General features: G+C 42.7%; 1 protein-coding gene across 1 annotated transcript in view; it reads left to right on the top strand.

Moving 5' to 3' along the window:
- Positions 1-14,631, top strand: part of UBR1 (ubiquitin protein ligase E3 component n-recognin 1) — a 718,041-nt gene that overhangs the window by 289,191 nt on the left and 414,219 nt on the right. Inside the window, exon 17 of the mRNA XM_030215524.1 lies at positions 10,561-10,671. Coding sequence (XP_030071384.1) covers positions 10,561-10,671 — 111 coding nt within the window. The remainder of the gene's footprint in view (positions 1-10,560; positions 10,672-14,631) is intronic.

Raw genomic sequence — 14,631 nt, 5'->3', positions numbered from 1 at the left:
CATTGTCTGTATTTAAGTACCATTATCATCTTGGTCTAGAAGGAATCCCTGTATCATGTTTGGTACCAGGTCCCTCAAACATCACTTCAGTCCATCAGTCTGCACAGCATACAATTCAGTACAGAGACTCTTCTGATGTAGAACAAGCAGAGATATCCTCTGTTTCTATAACCTGTGCAGAGCACTATGTTTAGCTTAGTGTAGAGTCTGCTTAAGAGTGCAAAAATCCAAACTTCAATCACTAGCCAGTAACCTCAACTTCACTTTTTTGGTTATGGTGTCAAAGGAGTCGTTGTCTTCAGGATCCTTGCCTGTGTTATGGCAATCAACACCACCTTCTATAAGAAAAAAAATTTTGTAAAAGGCTACTGCATGGAGACGCCCAGAGTCACTCATCAGGATATGTGCAAACCTGTGCTAAAACATTCAGTCCACCAAACGTACACCAGTGCAATGTGGAGTACAGTCTTCCCAGAATCCATTGAGTTCCCTTTTGTGTTTATTGGATTTTGAGTCACAGGAGGACCTTTCCTTGCCATCACCTCCACTTTCAGCACACTCCCACATTGTTCTGGGAGATTTCAAAGAACCCCAGTCACATGAATATTGATCCTCCGCTGACAGGGAGAACATATCAATGGGCATTCCTTCTGATCCAGCTCTTTCTACAAGAAACTTACGCCATTATGATGTCTCTTGTCCAAGATTGTGTAAAAAAAAAGTCAAAACAAATTTGTTTCCTCTCTAGCAGGAGTTTTAAGCCTAGGTCAAATGTCTTTAGACTGCTGATGTTTTTATAGAACCACTAAAAGTTTCAAGAACAAGCAGCCCACATTTGACAGATGCTAGGATTTCTGTATAGCAACTATTTAACACATTTTTCCTTAAATATAAAAGTTCTGACTATATCTGGTTTCAACAAAGCGCATACTTCAGTAGTAGTTAAATCAATTATGAAGAAAGCCAAGATGTGCAGAAACCACTCAGATACCCTATCTTGGGAAGGCAGCCTTCCAGGGATCTATGCTTTATGCAAGAATCATATCCCTTGAGCTTTGTATGGTAGATTATATGTATACTGTACAAAGTGCTCTCTTTTTTACTATGGCAAAAACCAGACCGGGTGACGCGGATCAGCGTCACCCACTTGTGAGAATATGAACCCTCCTGTTCTTGGACAATACGTGCTACAGGCAAGTATCTTTGCTTCATCCCTCTGCAAGGCCAACTCAACAAATCCAGCATCAGATTTATGCGTGAACCCACCAGTCTCACATAAGTCAGACGGCTCCATCTCGGCCTTTTGCAGTTTTCCTCTTTTTGACTGCAACATTTGAACACTTTTTGGGTTTTTTTTTTGTAGCCCACCTGTGGGTGGTTAGGTGTGTGCATCTTTCTCAAGGAATGGATGAAGATAACAGATTTCTGGGTACTCAGCTTATAAAATCAGGATATCCTGTATGACAGTGTTTTCCCAAGTCCGTCCTGGAGTTCTCCCTTGCCAGTCAGGTTTTTAAGATAGCCATAAAGAATATGCATGAGATTGATTTGCACATACTGTCTGCATTGTATGCAAATATTTTTCATGCATATTCATTGTGAATATCCTGAAAACCTGAGTGGCAAAAGGGGCACTCCAGCACTGACTTGAGAAGCATTGCGCTAAGGTTTCTCTTTACTCCTCCTAGAAGGCTGTTAAATTGGGCACACCTCCAGTTTCTTCAAGTTGAGGTCAAGTTGCTTCTCCAGTCCAGTGCAAGAGTCTGTACCATCTTAAGAGAGAAATCAGGGGTTCTGTTCTATAGACTTCCTCATCCCAAAGAAGTTTGAGGACTGACCCATTCTGGACCTCAGGGATTTCACGCATTTTGTTTAACTCAGGGGAACTGGCTATGTGTATTAAATCTCATGTTGTGCATCCTGTAAACAAGCAGCTGTCAGGTCAATGTCCTGCTTTTCAGACTTTTTATGGAGCTCCTCATATTCTTTTCCTCCACATAGAAGTTAACCTTCATTGAGACACTTCTGGACACAAAATAAGTAAAAGCTTTCCTCTGCCAGACAAGCTTCATGCCTTGTATAGTCTGTTCAGACAGTTTGATATGCCTTTTGGATTACAACCAGGACATACAGTTTCCACTGCTTGTATTTCGGGCTTCTATTTTTAGGAGTTTATAAATTGAAAAAAAAATTATTATTATTATTTTTTTTTTTTTGGGGGGGGGGGGGGTGTTCTAAACCTCTTACTAGCTGGAAAATAATCATTACTGGAATCCTTTAAGGTGGAATCAAATATATGTGTGTGTGTGTGTACTGAAGCCTCCATATATATATATATATATATATATATATATATATATATATATATATATATATATATAAAACGCACCGCCAACGTTCTACTGAAGCCTCCACAAGTCCCAACGTTCTAAATGCATGGTGGTGAAACCACAGTTTGCCCATGAGTGTTTGCCCCGCCCTTGCATCAAACGTGATGACGTCAAGGGCGGAGAAAATACACTCAACAAATCGCATCAGCCACCAAACGACGGAGGGAGAGCGGGAGTGAGCCAGCCAGCCTGAACATGGGACTGAAAACACACACAGGACCCCCCCCCCCAAATGGACCCACAGGAGACACAAAAACGGAACACCAAAAGCAGAACCCTCTGAGCCACACAACGCCCCACCCCCCCCTGCCAAACGGAATCAAAAAATTCCCAGAAACTCAGTTCTCCCTCCAAGTACACGGTCCGCCCAAGCCCCACCCCCAGACGCATCACCCAAGCCCCTACCCCCCCCCCCCTCCATCGCCGTTAAACACCCCCATACTATCCCCCCTCCTGTCATACTCCCTCATCTCCATCAACAGGACACCTTTGTTTCCTGCAGCACAACCATAGCTTTAAAATCATTAAACTAACCTGACTGAAGCACAGTCCAACCGGCTCCCCTTCAACTTTACCCTTCTCTATCAGCGTCCCACCCTTGCGTAAACAGGAAATGAGGGCGGGACCACAGCTGAAATAGAAGGGGAAAGCAGAAGGGGAGCTGGCTGGACTCTGCTACACACAGCAAAAAGCAACAAAGAATAAAAATAAATCATTTTAAGAAGCCCTTCAATGCTGCCACAACAACTTTTGAAAAAGGTACAGTTTACAAAAAAAAAACAAGGTCGGAGGGAGGGAGGGAGGGAGGGCGGGAGCCAGCCAGCCTGAACGTGGGAGGGAGGGAGGAAAGGAGCCAGCTTGAACTGGCAGAGGGAGGGAGGGAGCCAGCTTGAACGTGACAAAAGAAGGGAGGGCGGGCCACGACACTGAAAGGCTGAGGGAGGGGAGCCCACGACCCTGAAACTGGGAGGGGGGAGGGGAGGAAAGAGGAGAGGGGGGACGGGAAGGAAGGAGGGGAGGGAAGACAGGGGGAATGTGGAAGGAGGGCAGGAGACGGAGGGGGGCCCCTGCCGCACACTCTCACACAGACAGCCTCACTCTATGTCACACACATACACTCGCACATTCACTCTGTCTCTCTCTCTCACACAATCACTCTCACACACACTCTCTCAAACATACACACTACAATGAAATCCTTGCTAGCGCCCGTTTTATTGGTCTCCGAAACTGGCCTTCTTTACTAGTATATATATATATATTATATATATATATATATATATATATATATATATATATATATATATACATACTAGTATACTAAGGCACAAAAACAGAGTAGGGGTGAATGAGTACTAAAGAAAATTGAGCTAATAAAAATCTTTTATGCCTTCTTTACACAACTTCACAGTTGATGTTGATCCAAATTGACAACCACAAAAAAAGGGTACATAAATATTTATAGGGAGAAAATATTATGCAAGATCAAGAGCACAACCTTCACTAAAAGTAATGATCTAAATGGACAATTAGGGAGCAATGTTTGATATTGTAAAGGGGGGGGGGGGCGGGCGTCCGCTTCCTTCTCTATGTGGAGGAGTAGCCTAGTGGTTAGGTAAGGGGACTTTGATCCTGGGGAACTGGGTTCGGTTCCCACTGCAGCTCCTTGTGACTGTGGGCAAGTTACTTAACCCTCCATTGCCCCAGGTACAAAACAAGTACCTGTATGTATGTAAACCGCTTTGCATGTAGTTGCAAAATACCACAGAAAGGCGGTATATCAAGTCCCATTTTCCCTTTCTCTTGAGTGGAGCCAGCAAGCCTGCGGGGCTCCCATTTTTTCAGGACAGAATGCTGCTGATACTGGGACTCAGGACCAATGTATTTTATTATCAAGGCAATTTCGTACCCAAAATCATAATATATTCTTCAAACAAAAGGTACTGCCCTCTTAATGTAGTCTTCAAAAGAAAAAGGTACAGTCCTCATAAGATAATCTTCAAAAGAAAAAAAGGTACAGTCCAGGTCCTAAAATCCCTCAGCGAACGCTCAGCTCCTCAAGACCTCAGATCTTCTATTAGGGCATTAGCTTTCCCTTCCCCCTCCTTCAGAAGGGTTTATTAAGAGTTCAGCACACTTCCAATATAGCACAACAGTTCAGAACAAATCTGCATGGACAGTCTTTGCACATCAAACCAGTACCACAAATCACCTGCTTTTTCACAGCACAGAGGGAACCCTGTGAGGAGCAGGGTTGGCAGTTTCTCTCACCTCTCGGTACCACGCCCGATATGGCCTTCTCCACTGCCTTCACGTGCTGGGCAGGGCAACCTTTTAATTCTCCCCCTCCATGGTAGCTGGCTCCTCTCCCTTAGGCAGCTGTAGTGGCAGGCTACTTTCTTCCTCCACATACTCCATGGAATCTCTTTCCATTCGTTTCCCCTCTCTCCTGGTGACCGAGAGCCTCCAGGATTTCTGCTCTCCCCTTCTCAAAGCTGGGGGAATTATAGACTGATGGCGAAGCCAGGGAAACTGAGCTTCATCCTTCCCTCTCCCTCTAGTGGGGAAGGGAGTAACAGGTTCACCCTGCCTTGAGCCATTGCTCCCCCTGCTTGGGCTGGGAATCCATTCCATTTTTTTAGGACTACTCTCTTCTCTTATTCTTGCAAGGACTTCTGGGACCCATAGTTCTGGGCTCAACTGCTTCACTGGGGAATCTCTGGAGCTTGCCTTGTCAAAATATCAACGAACAAGGAGTAAGGTTCATATTACTGTTAATATGTCCATTTACATATCCATCCAAGCTATCTACATTTCCAAGAAGCAAAATCACCTGCTGGGTGTGCTCAGCAGAATCCTTCAACCTCAAGAGTACCTTGTATATACTTGTTCTCTAGCAGCAAAAATGCCAAAGTGTCTCTTCTAATGCTAGAGACAGATGTTGTCTAATTGTATGCATATCCTATTATATTCCTAATAACTAAAACTCTACAGCAGGAGTGGAGGAGTGGCCTAGTGGTTAGGGTGGTGGACTTTGGTCCTGGGGAACTGAGGAACTGATTCGATTCCCACTTCAGGCACAGGCAGCTCCTTGTGACTCTGGGCAAGTCACTTAACCCTCCATTGCCCTATGTAAGCCGCATTGAGCCTGCCATGAGTGGGAAAGCGCGGGGTACAAATGTAACAAAAAAAAACATGGAGACAGTTCCTTCTTGACAGAACTTACAATCTAATTTGGACAAACAGGACAAATAAGGGATAAGGAAATTACTAAGTGATTCCCTTATTAGTAAGGTCTTGTTCACCATAGATCTTGCATTGATATAGATTGCTGGTGCAGGAGTTGGATGGGCCCTGTGAACTGAGCATGAGAGCTGCTTGGTCAGGTTCAGAAGAAATCGTGTATTGTGTTGAGCATAGCGCTTGGTGAGCGGCCTGTGGACAGAAGCGGGCATGGGACTCTCTGACCAGGTGTCGGAACTCTCTTGAAGGTGTCTCCTGGTGGGTTTACTGGTATTGGGCTTCCTAGGTAAGTCGCAGATTACTGGAATTTGTTTAGTGCTGGCGTTTTCATGTAAGTTGCCCATCATGATGCTCAGGAGGGCCAAGCAGAGAATGAGTCCACTTCATTGTAGGTGAAGTGGATAGGAAAAATCACGCAGGGGTGCAATGTGGTCAGTCTCTCATTTATTATGTTTTGTCTAGTTGGTGTGAGCTAATCATTTAGGAGGCTGTAGGGTTTTTTTTTCATCTCTTAAAAAAATTTTTTTTTGGTGTGTGTGTATTTGTGCGAGTGTATGTGCTTTAGTGAGTTAGGCAGTGTGTGGTCTCATTGTTTACCTGGAGTCTGCTTCCCTGTGCTTCTGAGTAGTAGGATGGCAGTGCTTCCCGGCTGAAGCTGTCTCTCCCTTTACTTGTCTCAATCTGCGAATTAACGGTATGGCCAGTTATAAAATATTTATAGCTTGCAATTGCGGTCGTAGGAGTGCGCAGCCCTGGTTTCACGAGCTAATCCCCATTCAGGTCAGGGGGTCACCTTTTGGTGCCGCGAGCAATTCTCAGGTGGGTCAGGAGGGGTCATCTCCACTTGGCTTATTGTCACAGGTGTGCTCGGTGCCGCTTACTCTCCCGGTTCTCCTCCTGATCCTTGGGGGCTTGAGCGTGGATCGGCAGGGGTCGGTGCTTCTCTGGTGGCGTGGCCCAGGAACACCTGTTGTCAACTGCCATCTCTCACCAGTTCTCCCTTCTGTGGTAGCGGGGGTGGTTGCCCCTGGTTTGCCGATTCAGCTCAGGCAGGTCAGGCGGTTCACTGCGTTTCTGACCCTTTCACCATTTTTTTTGCTTTGTTCTCTTCTCCCAGAGTTAATGAGGTCAAGACCGCGTGGAGTTCCCCTTGATTTTGTCACCTTGGTCCACTGGTGCCCGTTGGTTTCCCAAGAAGTCCCGAGCTATTCATGAAGGGACTGGGTGCTCTATCGTTGCCTTCCAGCCAAAACGAAGCGGCTGGGTTGCTGGGCACAGAGCTCTCTTCTCGCAGGGGTCAATGAGGTTGAGACTTTCTGGTGCTCCCCTTGGTTGTGTTGCATCAGTCCACTGGTGCCCATTGGCTTCCCGAGATGTCCTGAGCTGTCGTCAAGGGACTAGGTGCCCTGTTGTTGCTTTCCAACCAAAACAAAATGGCTGGGTGACTTAGCCCAGAGTTGGGTGGAGATTGGTTACAGATCTCACCTCGGAGTGGCCATCGGGAACAATACTAATTGAGATAAATTTTTAAAAAAGTAACGTGATATTTTATAACACATTTACAAGGAAACTTCAGTTTAAAAAAAAGCCTCAAGATCAAATAGTTGAATCACTAGAAATTGCTTATGTCATTTGAGTGACTTTAGCTATATTGGGAAAAATTGTAACATTTATGAAATAAATGGGTGCTCCTATGACAAAAAAAAAGTTTCAAAAGCCAATCCAAGTCAGGATTCAATTTCATTGTAACTATCAGAGAAGAGGGAATGGCCACCTCATCCTTTGATGATTCCAAGAAAGCCTTAAGATCTAAATTATTTTCAGAGATCGGTTATAAATTATCATGTCCAATCTCCCTCCCTTGATTTTTTTTTTTTTAATATGGTGGCAAGTAATATTTGATATTGGAGGGATTTTATCCGGTGTTCCATGCACAAATGAGACACCTTCAGTGTGTATTCCAAGTATTACGCTTAAATATCTGTAAGACCTTTGTCAGAGGACTTCAAATGTCTTCTGCCAGGGGCACATCTCAGCAACCTATCCGCCTATCATGTTTAATAGATTGGGCACTTGCTTCCCAGTTTCTTGTTGTCTCCAAAATTCATGAGATGCTTTCTTCATATGAAGTCTCTAATGCAAAAGCCAACAGGTCTATGGGGCACAAATACTAGACTTTGTATTCTCATGAAACAACCAAGTTTTTTGAGACAGTTGAATCGTCATGGTTAATATTATATCACAGGGAAAGTATGTATGCTAGTAGTGGATATCTCAGCCCAAACTTCAAGCTTTCCATATATGGTCACATATGAACCATATAGTCCACTTTATTTCAATAAGGTTGTCTTGCGAATGCCTGTTAAGTTCCTTTCAAAGATATTCACGTCCTTCCACACAAATGAACAAATGATGTTGCCTAACATCTAGCCTAAGCTTCTTAGGCACCAGTGTGATAGAACGTTATAGATTCCAGACAAATTCTCACATATTACCTGAAGAGGACAGAATTTATTAGAAAGTCTATGCAACTGTTTGTCTGCTTTGACATTAACAGACCTGGTCTTTTGGTGGCAAAGTGTACGCTAGCAGACAGACTGGTTTCATGTATCCAGTTCTGTTAAGAATAAGCTACTATTTCTCTGATCAGCAGAGTTAAACTTCACCAGATGAGAGCCACATCTGCTACCCTTGTTCTCTTGAAATCTGCATCAGTAGAGAGCATCTGAAAAGCTGGACCAGTTTTCCATCAGAGACTGTATCTTTGGTTGAAGAGTACTGAATAATCTATCCATATAAATTATTCAGTTTTTGCATAACCATATGAGCAGGTGACTCCTCAACAATGGAACAATTCTCTCTCACACAGCTGAGGCTTAGTCTGATTTATTCCTGCTTATTAGCAGAGAAAGCAAAATTGCTGATCTGTAACAGGTGTTTTTCAACAGGATTAGAACCAAGCCAACACTATTGAAGCCCAAAAAGTTTGCAAATGCCCCAGTAAAACAAAATGGTCAACACAATCAAATGCAGATGACACACTGACAGTTAATAACAGAAAAGCAGTACCATAACTTATCAAAAAGAGGTATTAACAATGTCTTAACACCATATAACCCAACCGAAATTCATGCTGATAAGGATCCAGAGAAGCTTACTGGTCCACAAATCTTACTGCAAATGAACAATCCTTTCCAATAATTTTGTCAGACATGGATTGTAGTTTATAAGCTCTATCAAGTAGGGACTGCCTCTTACATATTTGTATACAGCACTGCATACGTCTTGTAGGGCTGTAGAAATGATTAGCAGTAGGATGGTAAAGAAGATGCAGGTCATTAAGAACATACATCAAGAAAATCCTCTGATTCTTCAAAATTGGGCAGATACAAGAATGTTTCAGAATGCGTATCATAGTTCATGTTCTATTTAGAAAGATAGATATAAACAAAGATAAACAGATGAACAATGTCCACAATATGAGTAACTGTTGACTTAATGCAGACAACAAGGCAAGGATCTAAAAGTAGTTGTATGTACCTGCCACACCACCTGATATATATGGAGATGTATTTTCAAAGTACTTAAACTTAAAAAGTTCCATAGTAACCTATGGAACTTTGTAAGTCTAAGTGCTTTGAAAATGATCCCATTGATCTCTCAAAACAGGAGCAAATGCAGATCAAAGAGAATCCACAATAGAACCACTCAATTCAGTGAGTTTACATATTCCATTCAAATGATTCTATATACTACAAACTTTAGACATAAACCCTCGGATTCTATATATGGTGTCTGAAAATCCGTGTGGAAACCAAAGTATATTCTATAACAATGTGCATACCTTGGTTAACTTGCTAAATTTATTCTATAACGTGATGCGAATAAATTCTAAGTTGCATAGTTGAAAAGGGGTGGATCATGGGTGTTTCTAAATCTGTTCACATTATTATAGAATACACCCAGTCTGTGCCTAGTTTAGGCATCTGGATCTACTCCAAGTAAAACATGGCCTAAATGGACGCAACCAAGTGGTGAGCCGCTTGGCATATTCTATATACCACATGGAAATTTGTCTATTTAATGAAATTTAGGTGTACTGTAGAAAATACACCTAGGTGAAATTTCTTTCCACGCAGATTTTTCAGGCGCCATATACAGAATCTAGCTCAAAATGGGAAAGTATCCTGGCTGGAGACATCAGACAGACCATTCGTGATTGAGTTGAAAACAGAGTCAAATCTCGACAGTTTTGTGGCCTAGTCAGTGAATGCATTAATCTCTGCATATTACACCCTTTATGCCTCTCATCTCGCCAACACCTATGACTATCAAATTGTAATTTATGCCAAAAGCGTTCATCCTTTCTCCCTCTTTTCTCTCAACTGCTTAGACTAACAGAGCTTTTGTCCATAAGGATGAACTGATATCTAATCCCAGTGGTGTAGCCATTGGGGGGGGGGGGGGCTTGGGGCCTGGGCCCTCCACTTTGGACTCTGGCCCCCTCCAAACCTGTAGCACCACCTTAAACAGCTAGTGGGGATGCCGAAGCCCCATCAGCCAAAGAAATGCAGTGCCCAAGCTTTCATGAATTCTTACAATATGATTTTTAAATAATGTAAGACATAAATGAGAAATCTTATAATTTGAGTAATGTTATATTTACACAAATGAATATGGCATGTTGTGCTATGTATGTTATGTTCTTTAGTGATTGTAGTATACAGGCAGCGTCAAGTGTAACAGTAAAATGCTCTAGTTAACTATTTTATGTTCTACTATATCTTTAAGAAGGTCTCTTACTACATATTTCTGATGATCAGGGCCAATATATGTTCATTGTATAGCAAATTTATATAGCAGCCCCGATGGTGTAACCTTCATGATATTAGACTGTACTATATAATGGTATGTTTTAATCATCTAGGAGGAATTACAAATAGAGCTGCTGATTGAATATCCTCTGCGCTGTCTCGTGTTAGTTGCGCAGGTATCTGCAGAGATGTGGAGAAGAAATGGGCTGTCTCTAATAAGCCAGGTACAGAAACTGTCATGAATATGACTATACATTTCTATACATAAAATGGCTATAAAAAGTGTACATCCCTTTCCAAGGTGTTCTCCTTTTGTTGCCTTAGTCTGGAAGTAAAATGAATTAAAATGGTGTTTGTTCTATGTATTCACACGTACTACTCCACAATAGCCAAATGAAAAATAATAATCCAGAAATACTTAAAAAATGAAATAGAAAAAACCATGGAATAGTTTGGTTGGATAAGTGTCCATTGTCCTTGAATTTGTGTAACCAGTTGCCTTCAAAAGCTCACAGCAAGTGACTTGATTCCACCTGTCTTATTGTACTGAATCACATATTGACAGGACAAATTCAGCAGTTCTGGGTAGAGTATTTATAAGCAAAACTAATCATGCGCACCAAGGCAGTAGTAAATGAACTCCTGGATAAAGTTTGTGACGAGGTACAAAAGCACAAGAAATCTCACTTTGAATTCTATTTGAAGTATGCAGAGGAACACGAAGGAGATATTGTAATCATGTGGTACAAAATGTTGTGCTCTGATGAAACTAAGATAGAGCTTTCTGGCCTGCATTAGGCGACAAACCCAACATGTCACCCAGAGAACATCATCCCTACTAAGCATGGTGGTAGCAGCATCCATGCTATGAGGATGTTTCTTATTGGCAGGGACTGGGACACTTTTCAAGATAAAAGGGACAAATAATGGAGAAAAATACGGAAAATCCTTCATGAAAACCTGCTGTTCTCTATGAGAAAGCATCAGTGGGGTGGCAAAGGAATGAAAATATAAATGTACTTGAGTGGTTCAGTCAGAGCCCTAACCTTAGTCTGGTCAAAATTCTGTAGTATATCTTGAAGTTCACTGTCCATCAGCATTCCTAAAGAATATGGGCAGAAGTTGTATAGCTTTTGACTGGTTATGCTGCTTTTTGAAAATCTTTTAAAAAGACTATACTGAAGTGAGTGGCCAAGATAGTGGTGTGTGCTGGGAGGTGAGACGTGAGGAGTTGCTGACCGGGTGCTTTGCTTCTTTGTTGCTGTTTTCTACTTTTTTACCTTTATGCCGCATACCAAGAGGAAGGGTATGGTCAGGTTCCCACACCAGCCCAGACCACCTCCCCGCATCAGCTGATGATCGATCATTTCACTGCTAGAGCCATGATGAGAACTGGAGAAAAAGGTCCTGCTGCATGGCAGTCAGAAGGAGAGACTGCCACTTTGAGACAAGATGTCATGCTGTCCTCTCTGGAGCCTAATCAGCCACCGTGTCCGGCAGCATTATTGGTGTTTCCAGCTGGGCTGGAGAGTCAGGAAGTAGCGGCTAATTTGGCACTGTGTGCAGGTGGAATGCTAAGTTCTGCCTCTTGGTTAGAGGTCAACGAAGGAATAGTGGTGGTGTAGCCAGAGCCTCCCGTGGTGGTCACCTTAGAAAGCCTGTGGAAGTTGCTCCAGGACATTAAAAAATCACTGTCTCCAAAACTTCTTAAGAGGTAGTTTCTTTGAACTCTAAATTAGAATTATTGACTGGAACAGTGGATGCGATAAAGAATGAACACTCAGGTCAAATCCATAGATAAATGATAATGTTAAAGGTCTCCAGGTTTTTCAAACAGGAAGATTGAGCAGCTTGAAAATTTTAATAGGAGACTTAATTTTTGCTTGCTGAATTTTCCAGTGTATCCTGCTATGACTGAATGGAATACACTGGGAGGAAAGGAAGATGAGCAGTGGAGTTCCTCAGGGGTCGGTGCTGGGGCCTATACTGTTTAATATATTTGTGAAAGATATTGCTGAAGGGTTGGAAGGAAAGGTTTGCTTTTTTGCGGATGACACGAAGATAGCCAATAGAGTGGATACCCTGGAGGGAGTAGAAAATATGAGAAGGGACCTCCAAAAGTTAGAAGAATGGTTGAGAGTCTGGCAATTAAAATTTAATCAAGAAACCATTTTGAAACTATAAATATTTTTTATTTTTTAATATGCTGTGTTGGTGAATATCTTTAAATAATAAATAGAGTGCTCAGTAAAATACAAGTTGCTCAGGCTGGTCTACTGAGTAGCAACAAGTAGAATCCAACATCATGGCACTCAGCCCTGCCTACCGCCCATAAGAAGTTCCTGACAACAGTCCTTCTTTACCTCTGTAATCATAATGAAATATCTCTGATAATGGTAACTGATACTTAGCTTGAAGCTGGATTCACTTGCGGTGAACCGTTTCAAAACTGTTTCTTGATTTTGATGTTAGTTCAGCATTCAAACCAAAACGTTCAGTTACCCTAAAGTTAGTAAAGTAATTAAAATTTAATGCCAAGAAGTGCAGAGTGATGCACTTGGGGTGCAGAAACCCAAAAGAGAGAGAACGAATAGGAGGGGAGAGATTAGTAAGCTCGACTCAGGAGAGATACTTTGGTGTGTTGGTGTCAGAGGATATGAAGGTTGTAAGCAGGAATCTCTAAGTGCAACCAAGGATAGAAAAATCTCCTCCAGCCACAGGCTCCCGGTACAGTCAAGAAAAAAAATATCCACCATCAACTTCACTCTTAAGGACTTTATTCCATGCAGGTTTCTAGTAGACCTGATACACAGTTCCAACAGCAGCATTCACTTCAATCTTAAGCACATGTAAGCCACCTGAAAGTGTGTGCAAATAGTCCCCTTTAAGCAGTAGGCTATCAGCACATACCAGGATTCAATACAGGCTCACAGTCAGCTCCAGTCTGGGCTCTTTATCCAGTACACAATAAACAGTAGTTCAATTCCAAATAGAAGCAGTTCTTTCAGTTCATCACCACAGTTCAGTCACAAAGCAGCAGTTTCTACCTTCTACTCTCTTTACCTTCAGGAGAGTTCAGTACTTTAGGGACTCCTCATACCCAAGGGATTTCACCCTGCATCGGCTTCACTGGTAAATTCAATACTTTAGGGACCTCCCTTACCCAAGGATTTTCAACCTGCAAATACTTTTGGGACTTCCTCACACCCAAGTGATTTCAGCCTGCTTCAGTACTTTAGGGACCTCTCTTACCCAAGGTTTTTCAGCCTGCAACTGCTTCTCTCTTTCTGCTTCTCTCCCCTGGAACTCATTCCCACCTGCCTAATCAATCCCTGGCTTCTGCTCTCACAACCAATCATTCTCCTTCCATTAGCTTCTCCCACACCCATACCAGCTGAGTTAAGCATTAGACTAATGATGAGCTCCGGCACACAGGGTTTCCTATCTCTCTTTCCCCCTAGTGGCAGCCAATCCACGTCCTGCCAGCTTACACCCATGTCTTCCCCTGTTGTAGCTAGGAATCCAGTCCGGGTTCTTCATCTCACCCCCTGGCTCCTTGCCTGCAATGCCTTCTGAGACTTGTATTTCAGACAGAAACTGCCTTAACCCAACTTTCCTGGATGTGGCTTTATTACAAGGTGAAGAAACAATGTGACAAGGCGATGGCCGTGGCCAGAAGGATGCTAGGGTGCATAGAGAGGGGTCTAACCAGCAGAAGAAAGGAGGTGTTGATGCCCTTCTACAAGTTGTTGGTGAGGCCGCACTTGGAGTATTGTGTTCAGTTTTGGAGGCCATATCTTGCTAAAGATGTAAAGAGACTGGAAGCGTTGCAAGGAAAAGCTACAAAAATGGTATGGGTTTTGCGTTGCAAAGTGTACGAGGAGAGTCTTGCTGAGCTAAACACATGTATACTTTGAAGGAAAGGAGAAACAGGGGTGACATGATACAGACGTTCAAATATTTGAAAAGTATTAATCGGCAAACAAACCTTTTCCAGAGACAGGAAGGTGGTAGAACTAGAGGACATGAATTGAGGTTGAAGGGGGCCAGGAGTAATGTCGGGAAGTATTTTTTCACGGAAAGGGTGGTGGATACGTGGAATGCCCTCCTGCGGGAGGTGGTGGAGATGAAAATGGTAATGGAATTCAAACATGTGTGGGATAAACACAAAGGAATCTTGTTTA

The sequence above is a fragment of the Microcaecilia unicolor genome, chromosome 9 (assembly GCF_901765095.1).
Source record: "Microcaecilia unicolor chromosome 9, aMicUni1.1, whole genome shotgun sequence".
Classification (NCBI taxonomy): Eukaryota; Metazoa; Chordata; class Amphibia; order Gymnophiona; family Siphonopidae; genus Microcaecilia; species Microcaecilia unicolor.
The sequence above is the reverse complement of the archived record's forward strand: the minus strand, read 5'-3'. Positions and strand labels throughout refer to the sequence as shown.